At 39.8% G+C, this 24,876-nt stretch overlaps 1 protein-coding gene across 28 annotated transcripts in view; it reads left to right on the top strand.

Moving 5' to 3' along the window:
- Window positions 1–24,876, top strand: part of SOX6 (SRY-box transcription factor 6) — a 666,349-nt gene that overhangs the window by 409,802 nt on the left and 231,671 nt on the right. The window contains exon 1 of one of the 28 annotated variants that reach the window (XM_072619596.1): window positions 3,050–4,739. The exons of 26 other annotated variants lie outside the window; for them this stretch is intronic. In XM_072619596.1, coding sequence (XP_072475697.1) covers window positions 4,658–4,739 — 82 coding nt within the window. In that variant the 5' untranslated portion in view covers window positions 3,050–4,657. Of the gene's footprint in view, window positions 1–3,049; window positions 4,740–24,876 lie in introns of those variants that run through there. One more of the 28 variants, XM_072619597.1, reaches the window with a different exon arrangement.

Here is a 24,876-nt window from a genome sequence, read left to right as displayed (position 1 = left end):
TTTCACATTTATGGAGCTGCATGTAAAATAATGTTAGTTTTGTCTGGACCCAGGAAAGGCTATAGACCACCTTCTATTGTTCATCGATGATGCTGCTGGACTTGGTTGCTGCCCTTCACAGTCTGTGACATATACAAAGAACGCTTGGAAGGTCTGTTTGTACTGAAACAGGGGAAAGCCTAGAGGGGACCCTAAAGTTTGTACTGGGGAACATCAAGAGAATGCAAATAGATATTTCTTAAAGAAAGTAGAGGAAGTGGCAGGGGCACAACTTTCTGTGGTTTACTTCAGGCCTAGACTTTCAAGGCTGATGGGGAGCTGTGGGGCTCCTCCTGATGGCTCATTGAAAGGAGCCCTTGTACCTCTGCAGCCTCAGGGTGATGCCAGAAGCCCGTGGCTGGACTCAAACCCGCACAGGTTGATGGGGCAATCCTCAGTGACTGCCTAGGGAGCTGGAAGTCGCCCTCCCACCCAGAAGGCTGCTGGCCCAAGTCATTCGTGGAATAGTTTCTCTTTGTGCCTGAACTACCAACCGTGGCCCTTGCTCTGTTTGTGTGGGAGGAAATGGTGATAGCTGCCTAGGAGAAGGACTTGTTGTGAAGCTGGGACCCCAGGCAATCTATCAATCAATCAACAAGCATTTATAAGGGCCTGCAGTGCACCAGGCTTGGTTGGCACTGCATTAGACCCTGAGAATACAAGAATACAATGAAACTGTTCTTTCTTTTGAGGAGTGTACATTCTATTGGGAAAGATGACATGTACGTACTAATTAAAAATTAAATATTCAATTTTAAAAATAACAAATCCTGAAAATCTAAAGAAAGATTTCTAACAGTTGAAAGCGCAGGTTAGTTACTATATATACTCAGAATGGAAAATATATTGTATATATAGTATGCCTATAAAATGTTATATAATTGTACATATTATGTATATAACATACAGCATAGACAGAAAAAAAGCCCTCAGAATAACTACATAGTAGTAAAGGAGGGCCCTAGTACTTGGGGGAGATCAGTCCTTTTTTCAGTATTCCAGAAAATTTGAGATTATTTCAAGCCAAGCAATGAAAAAAACCAAATGAGATGTGACACATGAGAGAATTCATTGGAGACTGTACTATAACAGGAGAAAGAGGTGGCATTTTTTTTGCCCAAGATCGAGGAGTCACTTAGGAAGGGGAGGATCAGGGAGGGTCTTTTATGAAGTTTCAACTGGTTGTATTTCCATAAAAGGGTCTGGGAGTGGGCCTAGAAATAGGTTTTTTGATTTCAGGGATTAGTCTCTTTGTCTTTAACTCATAATATTTGCCTGGCCGGTTTTGAATCTCCAAATCCAGAAGCAGGAAAAGACCCTACATTTAGAGAATACCTGAAAGTCAATTAGTTTGGAGGCCACAAGTGCTTATTAAGTACTCAGTATTGTTTTAAACACTACAGGGCATAGAACAAAGGCATAGGATTGGATCCCTGATATTCAGATAGATAACAAATCTGTTTTCAAAGATCTCCAGAGAAAAAGTGATTCTATCACTCTAAGATTTTCATTTGTTGTGGTTCAGGTATTTTCCAATCTTGTTTGACTCTTCCTGATTCCATTTGGAGTTCTCTTGATAAAGATTTTGGAGTGGTTTGCCATTTTCTTCTCCAGTTCATTTTACAGAGGAGGAAACTGAAGCAATCAGGGTTAAGTGACTTGCCCAGGGTCTCCCAGTTAGTAAATTAATTCTTTCTATTCTAGCTTGGTCTGAATAGAAGTTGCATTCCCCTCTCCTGGAATGTAGAAAACCAAAGAGTTTATAATAATAAATAATTTTAAATTTTAATTTTTAAAATAAGAAATAATAATCATATTCCTATAAAAGAGTGACAGTGAAAGTGATGAAGGTGAAGACGAGTGATGAAAATGAAAAAAATTGCATTTAGAGGAAATTTTTTAAAAGCCTTTTAATAGTAGTATATATTTTCAATATGGGGATTTTGTGTAATTATGTTTCAGTTTATATCTATATAGATAATGTAGAAGGTACATATATGTAGATGGCTGTAACCCTCTATGTTAGAGATGTGTTTTCCTTTCAAAGATATCTCATTTCAAGGGAAGGGGAGACCAAGGAGGTGGGGCAGGCAGCATGGCATAGTAGGAGATGGACTTACAATAAAAATAAACACAAGGTTCACATCCTGACTGTGCTACATAGTCATTCCCTGGGTGACTTTGGGCAAGTTCTTCAGTCTTCGTGGGCCCTAACTTCCTTCTCTCTGGCATTGGGGATTTGGACAAGGTGATCCCAAAAGTCTCTTTCATCTCAATAGCTTATGACTCCATATTCACTAGTTGCTTCATAGGTATTTAGTGAATAACAAATTCTGGCCTTTAATAAACATGGTATACTTTTCAGACATAAATAAATCATTTTTCCTCCAAAATCCTACTTTGACTGCCCTTCTCAATCCTTTAGCCTCAAATTTTAGTGCTATTTCTTCCCCTCCCTCTGGTCTACCTTTGGTTACGTCTCCATTGGTAATTCAAGCAGTTAATGCAATGTAGTTCAGATTATACTGGAAGATCTGGTTGCCTGTAGATGATCTTAATTATTATTTCAGAGTAGATTAGTACTTGCTGTGATTAAGGTGTTCTTACAAATGTCCTAGGGATGTACCTTAAATTACCATAGGATGTGAGCCTGCTTCTGAGACCAGACAGGCTGCTGTCTGTCTGTTGGACCAGGTGACCTAGGGACTTTTATTTCTAGTTTTATAATATTTGAGTTTCTGGGCTAAATACAAATTCTGGCTACTTGGAAAGGTTATGGAGCATGAATGACATTTGTAATCTGCAGTAAGTAATATTAAATTACACTGTGATTATTAAATTAAAACTACAAGGAAAATGGAGAAGGGCATTGGTGTATTGTAGTGACCCCTTTTCCACTGCATAATTTCTTCCTAATGTTCAAGTCAGACTATATTTACTATCTTACTCAAAAATGTTCAGTGACTCCCTATTGCCTTTAAGATAAATTATATACTCCTTAGCTTCTCATTTAAAGTCCTCAACAACTGGCCTCCAAACTACCCATCTAACCCAATTTCCTATTATTTCCTTTCATTGGACTTTCTATTCCGACCACCAGACTGACTATTCATGGTTCTCTTGTCTTGTCTTGCCCTATACGGCTTCCATGTATTCGCAGAGACTTTCCCCCTGCCTGGCATGTGCTCTTCAGGGTTGCCCTTGGCATCCTCTTTTTTCCAGGGTCTGTCCCTGGAGTCACATTTCTCTGTGATGTCTTCCTTGATCATGCCCAGCTGCAAACCATTGTTTCCTCCTTGAACAATCCTAGATTGTCTATTATCTCTCCTTTTCTCCTATCTCACATGACCTTATGTTGTATTTACTTGTTTACATGTCATATCTTCTCTATGAGAGTACAAGCACCTTGATGGAAGGGGTGTGTATTTTGGGTGTTTTTGGTTGTTGCTGTTGTTTTTAACCTATGACACTAGGGGCAAGAAGGCAAGAAGACCTGACTTGAAGCCCAGTCAAATCCTTCCTCAGACACTAGCTGCGTGACCCTAGGCAAATTACTTACCCTTTGACTGCCTCTGTTCCTTTATCTGTAAGATGGAAATAATAATACCTGCCTTGGAGAGTTATTATGAGGTTCAGATGAGATGACATATATAAAAGCACTTTGTAAACCTGAAGCACTACATGAATGCTAGCTACTGTTGTTGTATCCCCAGCCTTCAGCATGAGGGCCTTGCTAATGTGCCCTGAATATAAGGGTGTTGCTTATCAACTAATGGGAACCCTGGATTTTCCTACTCATATCACATGATTTATTTCATTAATCCATCTGAATAATTCCTGCTTATCAAGGTCATGAAATAATTGGCACTCCGAATAATAGTTAAGAGTTTTGTAATCTAGGAAACATTTAGGAAGTAGTTTGCTAATTTGCATCAAATTGCCTCATAAATTGTCTTTCTGAAGAAGGTATTGGGGTGCCAACAGGATGGGCAGTGCAGGCAGGCCAGGTGAGGTCAAATTCTGGAGCTCAGCTAGACAAGATGGCCTGGGTAGATAGAGTAAGCAGGAGATCAGACAGGGAGCCTGAAGACAGATATTCTCATAAACCTGGAGGGGCTTCAGTGTCACAGGTCTGAGGTTAAGTACAGGCAGAAGGAGAAGGTCAACAAGCATAGACGTGAGAAGACAATCCAAGGGGAATCAGATCAGTCTAGTCCAACAATCATTTGTCCATGATCATTGCCTTTGTAATAGCACAACCATCCTGTGAGATAGGTATCAATGTTACTTCTTTTTTAATTAAGGAGGAAATGGAGGCTGAGATAGTTTGTCACTTGCCTAGGGTCTCATATTTGGTAAATGAGGCAGCATTTGACCTCAGGTCTTCATGCCTTGGAGTCCAGTGAGCAATCCAGTCACTGACCTCACCCACCTGCCATTATGAAGTGCTTTCTTTGGACAATGAATACATTATGTAGGCTCTGAGGATATAAAGACAAGACAAAACAAAACAAAACAAGCAAACAAAACCAAATCATTCCCCTGCCCTCAAGGAGCTTCTGTTCTACAGGGAGATAGAGCATGGAGTCAGAGGGACAGAGGAGGGGAGCATGGAATAATGAATCCAAGAAAATCTGGATTCATTCTGCATTCATTCATTCTGCCTCTGACTTTTAGGTGCTCTGTGACCTCGGGCAAAGGTAAATGAGAGTGAATTCTAGCACCTTCTTTGTAGGGTTGCTGTAAGGATCAAATGAGGTAACATAAAATACTTTGCAGACTTAAAATGAACACTTTGTAAATGTGGACTGTATCATGTGTGGGTATATGAGCTTTCCTTGAGAATCAGGAAAGGCTTCCAGGAGAAAGTGACCCATGACCTGAGCCTGGACTGTAGGAATCAGGAACTCTAAGACAGGGGTCATGGACCCTTCTGGCAGTGTGGTGGAGCCTAGGGACTCCTTTTCAGAATAATATTTTAAAATTCATAGAATTATAAAGGAAATCAATGAAATTAAAGTAAAGGTACCAAAATATAGTCTTAAAACCAACCAACCAACCATCGTTAAACAAGTTTCCAGACCCTGGGTTAAGAACCTTTGGTAGGAACTTCAGGACCACAAGGCTAGAACCAAGCCCTAAAGGAAGGAAATCTCAGTAATAGAAGGCTCCAGCCCATCAGCAGGCTAGCAGGGGCAATGCCGACCACAGGGCTGTGACTCTCCCTCCCCTCCAGACCAGAGACTGTTCTTCATGCTGGCTTTATTCTTCCATTTGAGTGTGAAGGGTAGATGTGTTCTGATAGTGATGGAGCAAGGACTCTCAACACACAGCTCTCCCTTGACCAAGCAGAAGCACAGAGTGCACGATGCCATCAGTGTAGGGGGCAGACTCTCTCCAGTGAAACTCTGGGACTCTGATTTGTAGGAGGGGTCAGATTTACCTTAACTTTTCAGGAATATCTGAAAGTCATCCCAGGTTTGAAGACCAGACTTCCAATGCCTGGAGCAGCTTAGCTGGGAGGTTTGTATTTGTGAAACTTTTGGTCACTTAGGTTTGGTGGATAATGAAAACAGAGAGGGGCTTTTTAGAGGGGCAGAGCTCTCTAAGTTCTGAGTTTGAATGGATCATGACATGCTTCCACGGCTGCTGAAAAGTCTCTTCTAATACACATACACACACACACACACACACACACACACACACACACACACACACATATACTCTCTCTCTCTCTCTCTCTCTCTCTCTCTCTCTCTCTCTCTCTCTGTGCCTGGCAGTGCAGGCAGGTTTGTGTGAATTACTTGAAATTTTCTCATCTTCATTGCTAGCTGATGAAAAAGCTGATCCTTTCTGTCTTTCCTCTGCATCACCAGACTGTCAACATGGCAGCCTCCCGTTGTCGAGCCAGTTTTTTCATTATCTCGGTGACACTTGGATGTTTCTATTTGTGATTGAACCTGATTTGGTGGGTGCTGAAGAGGAAGTGATTAAAATATCAGCATCACAGTGAAGTTCTCTCCCACCAAAAGTGAATAAACAAATTACTTTGCAGAGAGAATTGGCGGAGAGATGCCTGCATTTCCTGAGCAGGGTTCCAACACTTCCTTTGGCTTCTCAAACCTGTGCCATCCTGGAACCCCCAGGAACATTAACAGAAGTAATGAGATAGCGGGAAACCCTCCTTTCAAAGTTAAGGTGGCTTTCTTTGCTTCACTTTAGAGTCCCTTACATGAATAAAAGTCACTGCTCCAAAGGTTGTTTCTTCTCACTTTCCCCCTCTCCAAAGAGCCCCAGTTATATGTGATGGACACTTGAATGGGTGCTAAGGTGATTGTAGAGTGCCAGCAATAAACACATGCATGAGCTTTTGTCATTTAGAGCCCACCCCACCCATCATAGCCTCCCAAACTTATGCCCAGGGGTGATGAATCAAGTTGGATAATGGTAGATTTAAAGAAAAATCCCTAGAGCTAAGCACAGTCACTAACGTTAGCCCTGGTGTCAGGCATGGTTGCACTCTCGTTTTCTGAGAGGTGGAAGTTCTCTGGTTCCATAATGAGGTTTAACAAACTTTACAATTGGGGTCAGGAGGAGGAGGGCAATGTCATGTATTCCTTCAAGACATCAGTTGGAAGAATTGATTTTTGTGATAAAAAGATCTTTTCATGCCACTGTATTTTAGACAAGACTGTGGGATTGTCAGTTGCTCTGAAATTCCCGGTGTTGATGAGGCAGCTCTTCCTCCTCTCCTCCCTCTTATCCTCTCAAATTACTCCCGAGTGGGGAGTTCTAGTTATGAGCCCAGTGAGGTCACTTTAGTCTTTTCAGTCACTAGTGACTTCCCACAGAACCAAACTTTGATATTTGGAGATGAAACATGATGGAGTTAATTCTCTCTTTTCCCAAACACCACTAGCAAAAACATTGACAGATAGAGACAGCAGGTTCCAGTGGAAAGAGGCCTGGCAGTCCGGTGGCCCAACTTCTTGATTTGGCTCTGGATCAGTAATACATCTGGGAACCACTCTTTCATTCATTCTAATTTGTAAATTGTACAAAGCACCTACTACATCCAATGCACTAAGCTAGACAGACCCTAAGGGCGAAAAAAGGATCATAAAAATTAGACAAGGCCCATGCCCTAGATGAGCTTGAACTCTCTGGGACTCATTTTTCCCATCTGTTAAGTGAGGATGAGTAGACTCAGGTCGATGTCTAAGGTCCCTTCTAGCTCAATGAATCTATGAGATGTAATTGAAAAGGAAGAGAAATACCCTTAGAATGTTTCCCTTTAGAAAATGATTATTTCTGAAATATGAACTGCTTGATGAAACCTGGATTGGCATTTTTCTACAAAATAAGATTTATCATTCATAAATTTGTGGGCTCTGAGACCTTGCTGTAAGATGCAATATTGCCTTCTTTAATGGAGACAGGATCTATGAGACAAAGATTACTTTTTTTTATTATTTTGTAATGGCAATTTAACTGAGGGAAGATATCAATCCATCACCAACAAAGCAGTTACCTCATTCCCTCTATGTATCATTTCTCTGCCATTTTCGCAAATATTATACAAACCAGGCTGATTTGAACCACTGACGTCTTAATCAGATTTTCACTCATAGTATAGTATTGGACAGCCAGGAAGGAACATATCGGATTGCTCCAAAGTTTTCTAAGAGGGTTCGTTGCCTGTTATATTCCTAGAAACATCCTAAAGTCACTTTTGGAACAATGCTCTTGTATTATCTGAAAGTTTTACCTATAGAGTAACCTAAACTGCCCAGAAGTTGGAATGATTGAATGAAAAAGCTTCTATTAATCATCTACTATTTATCAGACACAGTGCTAAACCCTGGAGATACACACATGAAAGGAGGACAGCCCCTGCCCTCAGGAGCTTACATTCAATTAAAAAAAATTCTTTCATTAGCAAATAGCAAATAAAAGAATCATTTCCATATATAAAGTAGAACAGAAAAAAAGAATTATGCATGAAACTGTGAATTTCTGTTACACACATTCTATTGTGTAGATTCTAAAACCAAATTGTAAAATGTAGTCCTTGCTATTGGAGCCTGGTGTTTAAAAGAAATAATGCCAACGAGGAAACAGAGCAAACTCTGGAATGTGAATACTTTGTATAGGACTTTTTCTTTTAAGAAGTACTTTTCATTACAAAATAATAAATTTAATATATAACCTTCAAAGCTACCCTTCATTTCTGTGTTTCTTCCTAACCTTTCTTCTATCCTCTTTGGTGCATTTAAAAAATGCTTCAGTAAATCTTTTTCTTTTCTTTCATAACCCTCTACTTCCTAGACATATTACCAGTTCTAACACAATAGTAGGCCTATCTTCCTACAGCCCTTCCATCAATTGTCATTTTCTTTCTTTTTTTTTGGTCATCTTTGTCAGTCTGATGAATGTGAGATAGAACCTGAGGTGTTTGAATTTACATTTCTCTCATGATTAGATTTGGAGTATTGTTTCATATTTGTTGATAACTTGGATTTTATTTTTCTTTGAGAAGGACCTGTTCATATGCTTAAGAATAATTTTTGTTCATACGTATTTGAAATGATTCCATAGAGATCCTGTGTATTAGCTCTTTATCAGAGAAACTTGCTGCAAAAATGTTTTTTCTCCCCCTTCAGTCTGCACTGCATTTTTGTTTGTGCATAGCCTTTTAGATTTTATGTGATCACAACTGTCTGTTTTATCTCCTCTGAGCCTCTCTATCTTTTGTTTGGTCATGAACTCTTCCCCCTTCCCATAGTTGTGAAAAGTATTTCCTTCCTTGCTCTTTTAATTTATTTATGAGGTGACCTTCTCCATCTGAGGCAGGCATCCATTTGGACCTTATCTTCCCTATGGTAGGAGTTTAAATTCTACTGGAGGAAGGCAGCTCATGAAGGGGAGTGATGGGAAATATGATATTGGGCAGATAGCTTAACCTCTATGGGCCTCATTTACTTCATTTGTAATTTTTGGAGGAGAGGAGTCTGGGTCTGAATTTCATTGTTGTCTAGAAATTCCTCTTTGGCAACTTTCCCCACAGAAACAGATTAGAAACTCATAGCCTCAGAACACTGTCCCAGGCACTGAGAGACTGATTCACTTGCTCATGTTCATACAGCCAACATGTGCTGGAAACACCACACTTGAACCCGGGTCTTCCTGACTTCAGGGCTATCCCTGTGTCCACTGCATCATTTTGTTTCTCTATTTGTAAAATGCATTTCTTATCTCCCAGGATTTCAGTGGAACTCAGGCAGGTAGAGTATGGGTAAACCCCAGGGAACCAACAAATGCCAGTTAACAAGGACTTACAAAGTATAAGCTGTCATTTTTCCTGAGGGGGCCTTTTCACACACCCCGCTCCCCCCCCATTTTGGGAAGTGTGTATAAAAATTGCTCTCGGCAGAGCCAGCTCAGCTATTTGACCTCTCATCCAGCCTGGATGGGAGAGGTGTCTCCACCCAGCTGTAGGATTTCATTCTGGATCTGGACAAAAGTCAATTACCATTCATTACCATTAGATGATAATTTGTTAGATGATTTGCTTTTCTTGTGGGCAGGACGGATTCTAAAGCCGATTGTAAAATGTAGTCTTTGTTATTGCAGCTTGGTGTTTTTTGTTTTTTTTTAAATGCCAATGAGGAAACAGAGCAAACTCTGACATGTGGATATATTGTACTTAGAAGTGCAGACTGAGCCAGGTTCTGTTTAGTTAGTCTGTCTTGTTCCAGCAGATTTTGCCTTTGAAGCTATAAAGATGGATTAAAACACATTATGAGAATGAGTGGGCTGGCTGGTTAAATTGACATTAATTGTAGTGTCCCATATTCCACAAGAAATAGATTTTTTATTCAGCTCGCTTGATTCTCAAGGTTAACGAAAATCGCACCTGAAAAGCTAATTCTGTACCATAGATTAAGTGATATAAAAACGTCACTCTTGTGGATGGATAGATATTGAGAATACTATGGTGCTGTGGAATTTGGGCTGCCTTTTCTTTTCCTTTTTTTGCCTGCACAAAGAAATTCATGAGCTGCGTTTATGTCTGGGTGACGTGGGGCCTATAAGGGGTCTCCAGGTTGCTTTTTGCAGAGTAAGTGGATGTTACTGAGAATTTGTTGTTATTACTAATAATCGTCTAACACCTTATTGTGGCAGTGACAAGGGGGCCATGCCCTAGTAGGGGAGCTCAATCTAGTCAAGCGGAAAGAAAAGGAAGCTCTGTCCTTCGGAAAGAACACTATCTCTAGAGTCAGAGGTCCTGGGTTCAAATCTTTCCCCAACCTTCACTACTTCTATGATACTGGGCAAGTCACTCAACCTCCTTAGGCTTCAGTTTCTCCTCTGAAAAATGTTAGAGTTGGACTAGATCAGAGATTCTTAAATGAGGATCTACAGACCCCCAAGGAGTCCATGGATAGATTTCAAGGGGTATGTGAACTTGGATGGGGAAAAAAATACTTCTTTATTTTTATTAACCTCTAACCAAAGTTTAGCATTTTCTTCAATTATGGTTAAAAAACCAACTGTATTCTGGGGAGGAGTTGGTGGGCTTCACCAGGGTGCCAAAGCGGTGATGTCTTAGGTCCTTCCAGTCCTAGCTCCATGATTATGTAATCCCAGTATCCTGTTCTGCCTTGCTCTTGAGGGAGGTGAATGGGCCCTTTCCTGGTCTTGCCAACATAAGTGGACTTTGGAGTGGTCCAAGGATGTGGTTAGTTAAAGTTATGATCAAATTGATATCATCTTTCTCTGTATCACCAGATTTTTTTTTCTTTTAACCTAGTTTTAATATATCTTTCCATTTGGGGGAGGTTGGTGCTTATTGTTCCTGAATTATAAAAATGTGAATCATTGCAATTATATCATAACCCAGGGCCTCAGATGAGGTGATTCCTCAGGTGCTTATTACCAAAAGTTGGAATTCTTTTGTTCAAAACAGTTTATTTTTTTAAAAACAGATTTTTGTTGATCTTTTTACATTGCATAGATTTTCCCCTATCCTATCTTCCTTCATCTCCCAGAAAACTATTCTTCGTAATAACTTTTTTTTAAAAAGAGAAAAATAAAAAATGGAATAAAACCAACCAATACATTGAAAAGAATCTGACATGATAGGTAATGCTTCATCCTTCTGGACCCCATAACCCTGGAAAAGAATCGAGGTGGGGAGGTGTTATCATTTGGCTTTTATTTGAGCCGAATCAATTCCAGTAGTTTGAATAGATCCTCTTTGCATTTTGGAATTTGCCTACTTTCAAAACCATGTATTAGAAACAGGCCCCTTAAACTGCTCTGGTTTGGATTTTTGAACTATTTAATTATGCACATTCTATAGCAGTTAACTGTACTAGAGAAAACATTAGTTTGTGATGCTGGATAAGACTTACATTTCATTAAGAACCCTCCATTCTCCCCGATTCTCTTTTTGTATGTTTTAGTGATCCTTCGAAATATCAGGTTAGCCCTGTTCACATCTGTGCTTGGAGATACAATTAGGTCAGACTGATGTTAGAACCTATTTCAGTTCAGGTTTGGAGACAGAGGGTTATCTCTTTTATGCTTCTACTAATATGATTTGGGAGTTGTTTATTTCTATAATGAAGAAGTTGGGTCACTAATTTTGCTATTTATTTCTCAGCAACATAAGGAGAAAGATTTCTGGAGTAATAGGGAACGCACAGATATTATTGTACGGAGCTTTGAGTTCTTTATAGATCCTGAAGAAACAAACTGACCTACAATTTCTTCAGAGGCTGGTGGCTGTGAGTGTTGGCCAGCTGTAAATCTTATTCTGGATTTTCAAAGCAGTGACTGGGAAGCAGAATGGGGAGATTTCCCTTTATATTCTTTTGACAGACAGGATATTCTAATAGTCTGTCGTTACATGATACCTCATTACTTCTTCATTACTTATCACCCAAGGCCATAACATCTTCAGAGGCAAATATAAGTTTTTCATTGATTTACATGTTTGTATTTTCAACATATGAAAGATGAACATGTAATTAATATAAAAATTAAAATTTATGCTTAGATAATGCTGCAAGATTTATATATTTTAATACTCCCAAGATTTATACTTGGGCATTTCTGTGTGCTTCAATTAATTGCTAACGAGAAGTGCGAGTATGTATCTTCTGAAAAAAGGAAAATCAATGTGCCCTTAATATTTTGGAAGTTGGGAATAACATTTCATGAAAAATAGATTGAATGCTTCTATGAATATTAAATTAAAAAAATTACTCTTCAAAATATTTGGCAAATAATGAGGGTTTTTTTTTTTTAATAAGCTTCATGACTCCCGGACTAGGCTGTACATGTTTTGCTATGCCTGTTCTATACAATGCATCCATTATTGGTTCTCATGCTAATTTCCTTCCTGTCTTTCATTAATAATACACAATAGAGGTATGAAATTACACCAAATGCTTTTCATATTTTTTCTATCAATATACTTGGCTCCTGAACTACCTTAAAAAGATATGGAAAATTTGGGGGTAGCCTTTCCAGTTATTATATTTTGCTCATATGATGTTCTGTGGAGAGAAACTGCCACCAAGTGAGCATGTTATGATTCATTTTACATGGTAAAAAATGAATGACATGTATCAGGTAATTTGGATTAGTTTTAATTTTTTTTCTTTGTTGAAACCAAACAGACAGACAATCAAGTCAGAATTCATCTTTGATACTTCGAGAATAGTAGGCCTACCTTGTCCACAATGTCTGCTCAAGAAGGTAGAATTGAGGACCCTACAATCCTGTGGCATACAAGGCACGGATGAGTTGGCAGGAGTTTTGAAAAGAAGTGAAGCTATATTATTCTTGCTTTAATCTCAGAAGCTCAGTAGGTATACTCAAACACAGAGTCAGGAAGACCTGGGTTCAAATGTGAACTCTGGATAATCACTGGAAAGTCACAACACAGCCCTCAGGAAACTCTCAGATATTATAAGCTATAAAGGAACTGCCTGTATGCATTTGTGGGAAAAAAAACATCCACACTGGGATTCTGCCTCTCACTTTTTGCCTGCCCAACCAACTTTCAAAAAACCCAGCCCTAAACCAAAACCAAAAGGTAAACAAAAACCAGTTTAGTAATGTAGGGTGGTTTTATGATTTGTAAATAGTATTAGAAGGATTCTAGAGTTACAAATTTAGAACTGGAAGGCAATGTAGAAGACATAGAACCCAACCACCTCATTGTACAAATAAGGAAAATGGGCCATAAAGAGGTTAGGTGACTTGCCCAGGTCCACACAGCTAGTAAGAATCTAAGGAGAGATTTAAACCCAGGTCCTCCTGAGTCAAGGTCCTGTGCTTTACTCATAAATCCTTGCTGTACAAGTATGGCATGGGATAGGGAGCCTTCTTTAAAGTTCAGAAGACCTAGGTTCCAGTTCCAGCTCTGCTTGCTATACACTGGCTCTATGACCCAGGACAGATCATTTAACCTATCCATACCCCAGATGACTCTGGAAGACTCCAAGTTACAGAATGGGTACTGATCTACTTTGATTGAATGACTTTCCTCATTATATGCATGAAATCATAGGTCTGGTCCCCCCTCTATAAGCAAAAACAAAGCAAATTGATTCAAATTTTTAAGAAAATAAAACCATATCCTCCTCTGCATCATTGTCATTTCAATTTGTTACTTTAATGTAATTATTGTCCTTGAAATTGTAGAGCTGAAGCCATGTCCCTGATCACTGACTTCCACAGATGACCCTAGTCCTAAATGCCACCAAAGGAAACCTCTTATGACATTTAATCCATCTCCATGAAAAGTCTAGTGGCCACAGGTCAAATGATTGGAATAGTGCAGCAGCCGTCCTCTTTTTGATGATCTCCTCTGGGAAATTCTGATCTGTCCAGAACCACACCACAGACTCATTTTAAATGCTTCCCATTCAGCTTCCATAGTCTTCTTTTGGAGCCTGGCTCTTCAGTATCATGGCTTATCATTCTCTGAGCGCACATCTTTAAACTTCCTCTGCCAACATGAAATTGAAACTCTCTTTCCTCAGTCTTTCAAGTAATAAAAAAGTACGTATTATTTTTGCCATTGAAAAGGACTTCAGTTCTCAAAATTCCTCTGCCAATGTGTGTCAAGAGCAGGAACTGGCAGGTTTTATTAAACTGGAAAGAGTCTGAACAAAGGCTTGGCAAGAGTCTTTGTATCTCCTCTCTGAGGGAAAGCCTAACTAAGCACTAGGAAATTGATCACTAGAATTTTGGTTACCAACTATTGGTATTGTTTGGTTTGGTGGAGGACAGGGAGCCTGGAGACACATGGAGATGATAAAGTTTAAAAAAACGGCTGTCTGATTTCACCATGATAGCAGCTGAACAGCAGAAAGTGCCAAGACCCCCATGGTTCTTTAGATTGTCTTCAAAAATTGGATCATAGACTTGAAGTTGGCAGGAATCATAGAGCTCATCTATCCCAACCCCTTTATTTTGTAAATGAGGAAACTGAGGCCCAGAAAAGTTAAATGACTTGACATTGATTCCATGGGTAGTAAGCATTATTGTTCAAGCATTTTCAGTTGTGTCTGACTCTTTGTGGCCCCATTTGGGGTTTTCTTGGCAGAGATACTGCAATAGTTTTTGCCATTTCCTTCTCCAGCTCATTTTGCAGATGAGGAAACTGAGGCACACAGGGTTAAGTGACTTGCTTAGGGTCACACAGCTGGTAAATGTCTGAGGCAGTATTTGAACTCACAACCTCCTGATTGGGTACCCTATCCACTGAGCCACCTAGCTGCCCCTGGATAGTAAGTAGGACTGTGATTTAAGCTCAGGTGCTTGAATCCCAAACCAAATCTTGAATTCTAGCCTTTCTACTGCACCATGATGACTTGTTATTTTAGCTGTTATTCTCTCAACATATGAACTTATTTCAATGATCAACAAATTGACATACTTGCAGAGGAATGAAATTACAACTGTATTGGCTTTCTCACAATAAATGAAACTAGATGACATAAAAAAACAATTGCTGCTAAATGGAATTCTGGCTTTAGGTTTCTCTAGAAGTGGAAATTATGAGTTGGTTTCACTGTGTATCCAAAGATAATAAAAATACCATTTAGCAGGTCACTTGATTATCTTAATTTTCAGGACTCACAGAGAGTAGAAGCAAACAGACAACTAGGAGGATAATCTCAATGTATCATCAATATAGTTTTACATATGATGAAGAAACAGAGATTGTCTGAAGAACTTGCCAAGATTTTCTAAGCTATATACCTTTCCAAGATCTACCTTGGTACATGGTGAACTCAATGTAAAAGTGGCCCATTGGGAGGACAGTGAAAACTATGCTAGAAAGCTGAGTTCAGGATCAAGAAATGAAAGATTTCAGTGGTATAAAGGGTACTCATGATCTTCACACCTACGTATAAGTGACACTTTATTCAAGAAGAGATTCAGTGCTGAGCAGGGAGAGCATCAAACAGTCTTATAAAACATGAAACTGCTTTATCTTAACATATCGGAAATGACTGGTTACAGATAGGGTATTCACTGCAGAATCTACTGTCTATTGGCAGTCATATCATTGTCTAGTTAGAGCAAGGGTTAAAGGAAGCACAAAATTAGAATAAAAATTAAAGATGAAAAAACAACCTTATGCATGATTACAACTACCCCAACTCCATCTGTTTAACAAGCTATCAACTCCCCAAAATTGGAAAGAAGCGAAAGACATGAATTCTAAGACCATTTTCTACAAGAATAAAACCATGAAGAACAGTTGCCACAATGAGGTGAAATTAACAGTTAATCTCTGCCAAGTAGAGAGACATCATATCCAGGGATAATACTACAGTTGTGGAGGTAGTGCAGTGGATAGAGCACCAGTGCAGGAGTCAGAAGGACCTGAGTTTAAATCTCACCTCAGACACTTGACACTCACTAGCTCTGTGACCTTGGGCAAGTCACTTAACCCCAATTGCCTCATCCTGGGTCATCTCCAGTCATCCTGATGAATATCTGGTCACTGGATTCAGATGGCTCTGGAGGAGAAGTGAGGCTGGTGACCTGCACAGCCCTCCCTCACTCAAAACAAAGTCAAGTGCAAGTCATGGCATCATTTCTGATGGCCCAGTCTTCTTCAGCAACAGAGGATGAACACACAGTTGTAGAGTAGAATCAACCAAAAGAGGAAAACCACTGAAGAGAGCATGTTTAGAGATGGGCATGAGATCCAGCCAAACGTCTGAAGATGCAACTGTACAACAAATAAAGTGGAATAGACTTACTGGTGCTCTACAGTAATGGCTTCTTACTAGGGAAAGTAGTGAAACCATACCTGGAATTCCCCTTTTCTTTACCCAGCATACCATGTGAGAAGGCAATAATGCAACATAAGAAGATGAAAAGCAACTTGGCCCAACCAGATAAAAAAAGAAGGAATCTCTGCAGTTTTAAGCACTCTCAGGATCCATTCTCAAGATTTCTCAAAGTGGCAAAGGTTCCAAAAGAATGGAAAATATCGTGAATGCTGCTATCAACACAAAAAGGTGACTGTGAAGAAAGCAATGCTTATTGCCCTATGTACCAGCTTTCCCACTGAGAAAGTCTTTATGGGAGGCAGCTAGGTGATACAGTGGAAAGAGTGCTGGACTCAGAGTCAAGACAACCCATACTGGAAAATTGCCTTAAATACTGTGTGACCTTGGGCAACTCACTTAACCTCTATCAGTCTCAGTTTTTTTTTTCTGTTAAATGGAGATAAGAATAACACTTAATTCACAGGATTATTATAAGGATCAAATGAGATAACATGTAAAGTGCTTTGCAGACCTCAAGTGCTATATAAATGTTTGTCGTCATCATCAATATTATCATCATTGATGGGCTATTTATACACTACTACAGTGTCTCATTCTTACCCTCTTAGATGTAATCCAGATAAAACTGTTCTGTAACAGGTTAGAATGCTGTTTCTATTCTATTTAAAGATCTGCATATTATTTTACAAGTGAATAAAATGATTCCTTTCTTTAATTGAGTGAAAGTATTGGGATGTAAGGTATTCTTCAGTAAGGTAACTGAAAGCACTTTTGAGACAACTTTCATAACAGTCAGGATGGCAGAGATGATTATGAATTTCTTCATTTCTTCAGTTAGATCTCTATAGTTTGAAAGCTTTTCATTCTGCCTACGTGGGTGACATCCAGTAAAAATATTCTTAAATATTTGTGAATCTGTGTTGTCTTTATTGTTATTGTCAGTCCAGCACGGTGGCTCACCATACTGGCTTAAAGCCCCTTTGGCTGGGAACTCTGAGACTGGCAGACAGCTTGAGTACAGAAGTTTTGAGCTACAGTAGGGATAATGCCGATTGGGTGCCTCCACTGTGTCCAACACCAGTATGGTGAACCTTAGGGAGTGAAGGGCCACCAGGCTGCCTAAAGAGGGATAAGCTGGCCCAGGTCAGAGAAATGGTGTAGATTAAAGCTTCTGTGTTAGTCACCATTTGGAATCAGGCCTGTGAGTGTATTTCCAGCCTGGGTGACATGGGAGACCCAGTCTCATTTTTTTTATCCTTATACTTGAAGAAAACATAAGAAGGGAGCAGGAAGACTTTCACAAAATATTTTCTAGAGGATGCTATAACTTATATAACGGAGAGGTATCCAATATATGAAATCTCACTATATTATTTTTTAACGTATTTGACTCACTAGAACAAAATAAAGCTTTAGAAGCTTTAAAACCTCCCCCTGACAAGAATGTCTTCTATGAGATAAATCCTGATCCTGCTACTTACTGTGTGTCTTAAGCTAGTCAGCATCTTTGAATCAGAAGGTTGGACTAAATGATCTGCAAGGTTCCTTCAAGCCCTAATTATATGCATTGTGAAAATCATACAAGATTCTATGAAAGAAAGTAGTCTGGCAGAAATTAGGTTTAGACTAAGATCTCATACCATATACCACAATAAACTTCAAATGGATACATGATCTACATGAAAAAAATGTTCTATGTTCCTATTAAAGAAGTGAAAATGAAAGCAACTCTAAGATTCTATCTCTATCAAATTAGCAAAGACAATAAAAATGTAAAATGACAGTTGAAGGAATCATGAGAAGTTTGGCATACCAGTATGCCAAAGTTTGGTGGAGCTGTGAATTGGTCCCTCCATTCTATTTTATTAAAATATTTTATTTTTTCCCAATTACATGAAAAACAATTTTTAGCATTTGAAAAAAATTGAGTTCTAAATTCTATCCCCACCTCCTCCTGAGAAGACTATATATATATGCAGTCATACAGAAACCCCTCTGTTCTGGAAAGCAATTTGGAGTCATATACCACTAGGACCCAAAGAATTCAAAGAAATAGGAAAGTAACCAATACCTACAAAAATATTTATAGCAGTCCTTTTTGTAGTGGCAAAGAACTGGAAACAAAGGGAGTGCACATGAATTGGGGGATGTGTGAACAAATTATGTTGTAAGAATACAATGGGTATTATTGTTTCATAAGAAATGGTTAAAAAAGTTTTAGAGAAACCTGAGAAAATTCATATGAAATGATGCAGAATGAAGTGATCAGAACCAGAAGAATAATTTCAATAATAACGCATGACTGTAAAGAAAAACAACTTTCCAAGACTTGAGTACTCTGATCAATGCAATGAGCAGCCAGAGTTCCAGAGTATGGATAATGAAGTGTACAACTCACCTTCTGACAGAGGTGTAGTATCCCCAAGGTACAGAATAAGATATGCACTTAGATTGTAGATCAAAGAAGAAAGGTGCATCTTTCAAAATATAATTCCTTACTAAAGGGTAAAGGCAATTTTCACTCAAAAGAATTTCTGAAGGCATTTCAGAAATGAAAAGTTCCAATAAAATGTGCTGTTTTCCAACTAGTGTAAACCACAAAAATGCAGATATTTAGGTACCTAGAAGGCCTAGAAGCCAGGAATCTTAGAGTTGGAAGGAACCTCAGAGACCCTGTATCTTTAGTTCTCACTTTACTTTGAAATTTTATGCAGACATGGCAAGTTTTGCATCAGCATTTTTTTCCTGTCAGCTTTGAATGAAAATGCTTCAATGCCTTCTTTGTGGGATAATATTCTCTTTCAGCAAAATTATGTATATGAGCATGCAACTGTGGGAGGGCAACCCTAGAAAGCACATTCAATTCAACTGACATTACTTGGTGATTCAAAGATGAAATGACTCAATACCTACCTTCAAGGAGCTTACTCAGTACAGTTGGCATATAAAAAAAATGTTCACAACTAAATGGAATACAACTTAGAATGTAACAGTACCCATGTCCAGAGAGAAGTATGAGAAACTGATATGAGACATATCTCCTCCAAAGGTGGGTTTTCCAGACCTAATGGAACAGGGAATACCTGAGCTAGGTCTTGCAAGAAGGGAACTTTTATCATTGAATGGAGATACAGAAGGATGTTGGGAATCCCTTTCTGTATGTTAATATCATGGATAGTCATTTATTCATCTGACAGCCTGAGGTTTCATTCAAAACCTCTTCATTTTGTTGAAATCTTACAAGGGACACCCAAACTCAGTAGCAAGACCATTTAGTTAATGTATGAAATAGCACAAATAACAAGGAAGGAAATCAAGTAATGAAGACATCCTCTGTACATATTCACCACTGGGAAGGACTGTTAGGTGGTGTAGTGTATAGAGCACAGGGCCTAGACTTGGGAAGACTCATCTTTGTGAGTTCAAACACAGCCTCAGGCATTTACTAGCTAAGCGACCCTGGGCAAGTCACTTAACCCTGTTTACCTTAGTTTCCTCATCAGTAAAATGGGCTGGAGGAGGAAATGGCAAACTGCTCCAGTATCTCTGCCAGGAAAATCCCAAACGGAGTCACAAGTAGTCAGACACAACTGACAAATGACTGAACAACAACAGTCACCAATGGGAGCCATCACCTAAATTTTGGGGGAGTTATAAATCAATTCTCCTTTAATTCATAAGATTCCCCAGCAGGATGGGAAAACACAGTCTTAGGGTTCAGTACCTCTTGGAATTTCTTTCCTGAAGGTCTTAGCATCGATGCGGAGAACACTGAGGCCTCTTGCTTTGGCTGTGGAATCCTAAGGATCCAAGTGTCCCAAAATGGAGAGCCTCCTCTTTCTTGTCTCTTCCTACTGCAGCCAGCAGTTGGCTTCTTCTCCACTTGCTCCACCCTATCTTCTTTTGTTCTTTCCTGTTTCTGACTTTTTAAACATTCTTCATTGCAGAGCACTCACCACCAATCAGTCTTTGCCTTGTGATGTCGCTGAGTTTTGTGGTCAGATGTGCAAGCCTACTAGGAAATGCCATTCAGAGAATTTTTCCCATTGAATAATGTTATCTTGGTCCCAAGCATTGTGGGAATTGAAGTCTTGGGGAGATGTCCCTACAAGCCACATATGCCCTGACAAAATGGCTGGTTTTGATATTCATGTACGCTTGTAAATGTCCCTTTGAAAAGACCCTTCTATACCCCGCAAGCTGCCCTGAACAACTCTTATGCTTGTACTCCCAGGGTAGAATACCATGCTTGGTGCCTCTGTTGCCTTCCTCTGCACTCTCTCCAAACTGCTTTCAGCGATACCTACCTAAGTGTGAACCACTTTCCTTTTGGCTCCTGCTCTCTAAGTGATAGTAGAGTAATCCCCCTAAACGAAGCTGCCTCCCTTGAGTTCAATGGGTATTAATTGATTCAATTTCTAGGTAGTGCTTTTTCATTCTAGGGATCTCTTCTATAAATAATGTCTTGATTTTCGCAAGTATTATCATGGTACCAGGTCAGACTGGGAGTAAAAGAGGTATTCTGAAGCTGGTGAGTTTTCTAATCCTCCTTAAATGGCACCAGATAGCAGAGTAGCTACTGGGCACAGTATTGCAACTGAACCTGGTGGAATACTTCTATATTAGAGCTGAGATATTTGGGGCCAGAACAGGGATGGATCTGATTTTGACTAGAGAAAGGCACAAGCAGGCTTTTAGGGACAAGTATATGGTATGTTTGTATAGGCAGCCGTCCTAAACCTCAGCTGTGCCGGTTAGGTCCCAGAAACCCTGCCAGGCACACTTCCTGGATTTCTGTCGACTTTCAATGACTTCCTCTTGGCTGGCACCTGCTGATACCTGCCTGGAGGCACATGGCCCCTCAGGGCAGCAACACCACGGATCGTGTGTGTGAAGTGTGTAAATATTTGAGTCTGTTTATCAGGCATTTAATAGGTGTTGTAAATATTGTGTGTGGCATGTTGGAAAATACCCTGGCTGCACATTTATTGTGCTTGGGCTTGGAACCAGGAGGCCATATGCTGTGGAGGTGTGAGGACAGTATAAGGCCTTGAATGCCAGCCAGGGGGCCAACTTCCTGTGTGGCCTCAGGCAGAAACTTCCTAGAACATCCAGAGCTAGATGGGGCTTTAGAAAGTACCTACTCTGGGTCTCTCATTTTACAACTAAGGAAACTGAGGCCTCAAGACAGGGAGACACTGGCTGAAATGGCTTGAACAGGTCCAGGTCTTCTGATTTCAAGTCCAGTCCCCTTTCCCACTGTTTGAGTCTTAAGGCCATTTAGTTCCCCTGTCACTGTTTCTCTCATAGGCTGTACATGATGCAGAAAATTCAGTTACCTGACTTCACAGGATGCCCAGTCACCTGGCCTAGCTTCCTCCTGAGTCGTCTGTTAATCGGAACTTTCGGAGCAGTGGTATTGATATGATCAGCTCCAAAGGCAACTTTGTAAAGGAGCCTCTGCCTGGTGAACAGCCCCTGCGAATTCCCTGATTAAATTTCTTGGGGAAAAGGGAAGCCCTATTCCCATAAAATACAAGGGTCTGAAAGGACTGCTCAGACCAAAGCTAGGCCTTCTAACAGCTCACATTCCTACAGGGGCTTAAGGTGTTCAGAGTGCTTTACCTATGTTATCCAACTTGATTTTCACAACTCTCTGAGAAAGTTGCTATCATAATTCCCTTTTTAATATGTAGGAAATCAAAGCCCAGGAAAGTTGAATGACCTGTTCAGGGTCATACAGCTAGAAGTTCTCTCAGGTGGAATTTGAAACCTTGAAAAAGCTAGAAGCTATGTACAGCTTCTAGTTTTTCAAGCCCGTAAGAGGATCCCATGGCCATGAGAAATGATTGTGGATCCCCAGCTTTTTAGATAAAACATGGATGCCCAGGGATGGACTGGTTTTGATCAGTAGAGCACAAACATTTTAAAGTGACTTATCCTGAGGAAGAAATACCCTGGGATAATTGTGGCATCCCAGCTGTGGAGTTGGGAGCCTGGGTGGCAGATTTCCATGGATTGTCAGGGAAGCACTGGAGTTAGAAATGTGAATGGCCCTCATTTGAGTCAGGTTTTTTAAGCTGGAGAGAGGGGGAGGAGAAGAGGGGAGCAGATATGAGGAGGGATATAGAGCCGTGTCTGATGCTGGTACCACTTTATGGTGGCAAAGGTGATGGGGAATGGGCATATCTTTTCTGGTGTTGTTTGTCCAGGCTAGATTTCCTGAAGCTCAAAGGAGATCAGGGAACCCACATTTTGTAAAGAAAATTCTCACACCTCTGGGGAAGAAGCTGGCCTGTGTGTCCTTAGCAGCGCAGCAGGCTTCCTTGCCCTGATTGTATGTGTGACAGAGGACAATTGCAGCATTTATACAACTTTTTATTGACTGGGGACTGGACAGTAGCATATGGGAGCAGTGACAATGAATGGACTGATGGGAAAACAAAGAAATTCCAGTATTCTGGTGTTTTGAAAAAAGTCATTCAGAACTTCGTCATATTGGTTCAGCTGTTGTAACCAAAGACTGATAAGATAATAGAGGTCTTTGTGGTGGGTTTGTACTGAAATCCTTTATCTTTATGATGCACTCGGGGGGCCTTTAGAGTAGAAAGCTCTTTAAATGCCTATTGGAATCAGACCTCAAATTAGATGCTGGTACACTGGGAGTGGGGAGGGGGGGAATCCTTTCCCAGGCATCACCACAAAGTCACTTTTATCTCCAGAGGCCTTCCCATAGGCGCAAAGTTGCTCCAGCCTTCCTTGTTTATTTTTGTTGACTTGAGCTGCCCTATTTTTGTGGCATTTAAAAGCAGCCTCTATCAAAAAAAGTAAATGCAAAAGTCTTATGAAGTGAGGACATCACAGCTCATCTAATGTGTGTGCAGACTTGGGGGTGAGCCAGGGTGGTTGAGCTGGGTCATCTGTGAGCAGCAGAGATCAAATGCACCTCCCTTTCATGACTGGTATTGTTTTGGGCCCTTTTCTCCAACAATGTCCGTAAAAAATATTAGAACTGACCAGGGAATTTGTTCATGAAGTTCTTTTTCAATATCTTTGGTATCTCCCTGGTTGGTTGGCCTGGCTCTTTTAACTGATGGTGTCCTGGGCTGACTCTTCCTACTTTAATCATTTTAGGATAAATGTAAAAATGACTCTGTCTTCTCTCCTACTTGTCTTTTTGGTACTTTTCTGTGATTTTTATTATTAAATCCTATTGAGTTCATTACAGCGAAGTGTGACAAGCCCAGCACTGAAACTATCAGGGAGCAGACTTGTTTACAGTTCTCTAGGCCAGTGCTTCTTGATGTCTACAAGGATGAAGAACCCCCCTGAATGTATAATAATAAGGATAATAATAGTAATAATAATGTCCTGGCCCTCCCAGGTGATTTTAATTAGTTCTATTAATGTCTTGATTCAGAAATTGTATCATGACAAAAAGGTAGTTTAGATTTATTAACATTTAAAAAGAATATATATTTTATTACACCATCATCTACGTGTATTTGAGAAGAAATCTTTATGTGAGACACTTTCACATAATATGTTCTAAGCATGGAGTTTAATAAATGCTTTTTCATTCATTCATTATTTACTCAGTCACCTTAAAGAGGCTAATTCATTTATGGATTTGAATATGGATCATGGACCTTTTGCAAAAATACCCATAGTCTCATCATATGACTCCCCAGAGATTGGCAGCTTTTGTGCAAGGACAGTTTTAGCTAGTCCTTGAAGACCCTGCGCTGTCTGGCGCTGACATCTTCTCAGCCAACTCCACGTAACTCTCATTTACGCACTTTGGGTTCTGGCCAAACCATATCCTGATCTTGTCCTGCCTTTTCTTGCCTCCATACATTTGCAAGGCTTTCCCCTATGCCTGGAACACACTCCCTCCTCATTTCTTCTCATTGGAATCGTTATCTTTCTTTAAGGCCCAGACTTACATCTCCTGTAAACTTCTCTGATATTGCCAGCTGTTTTGTCTCTTCATTCTCAAGTTTTCCTGGGGTGTTTTGTCCATATCTCTATTCTGCTCCTATTACATTTTTCTATCAACCTAATGAGGGCAGTGTTTATAATTTTTCATCTTTGAATCCTAAGGGCCTAGCAGAAGGCCAGTTTCTGTCACTTTTTGTTGGTCTCTGACCCTTTTGGCAGTCCAGTAAAGCCAAAGTACAGGCCACATCTCAGAACCACGTTTTTAAATATGTAGAATGAAATACATGGGATTACAAAGTAAATCAATTATATTGAATATAATTATCAGAATATTTTTAAAGTTTCACAGATCCCAGCTTAAGAATCCTTGCATAAGATACTTTATAAACATTCAAGTTAGGTAATATAACTTGTCAGGATAATGAAATAAAAATTTTGTCTTTTTAGGTTATAGCCTACATGTATTGGAGAGGGGGTATGTATTAAAATGAAGAACTTTTTTCTTTGCTTGGTCATCACTGTGTTTCCTTTATGCTTTTCCATTCAATAATACTTTAGCTCTAAC

The sequence above is a fragment of the Notamacropus eugenii genome, chromosome 6 (genome assembly GCF_028372415.1).
Source record: "Notamacropus eugenii isolate mMacEug1 chromosome 6, mMacEug1.pri_v2, whole genome shotgun sequence".
NCBI lineage: Eukaryota > Metazoa > Chordata > Mammalia > Diprotodontia > Macropodidae > Notamacropus > Notamacropus eugenii.
This window is presented reverse-complemented; position numbering and strand designations above follow the sequence as displayed.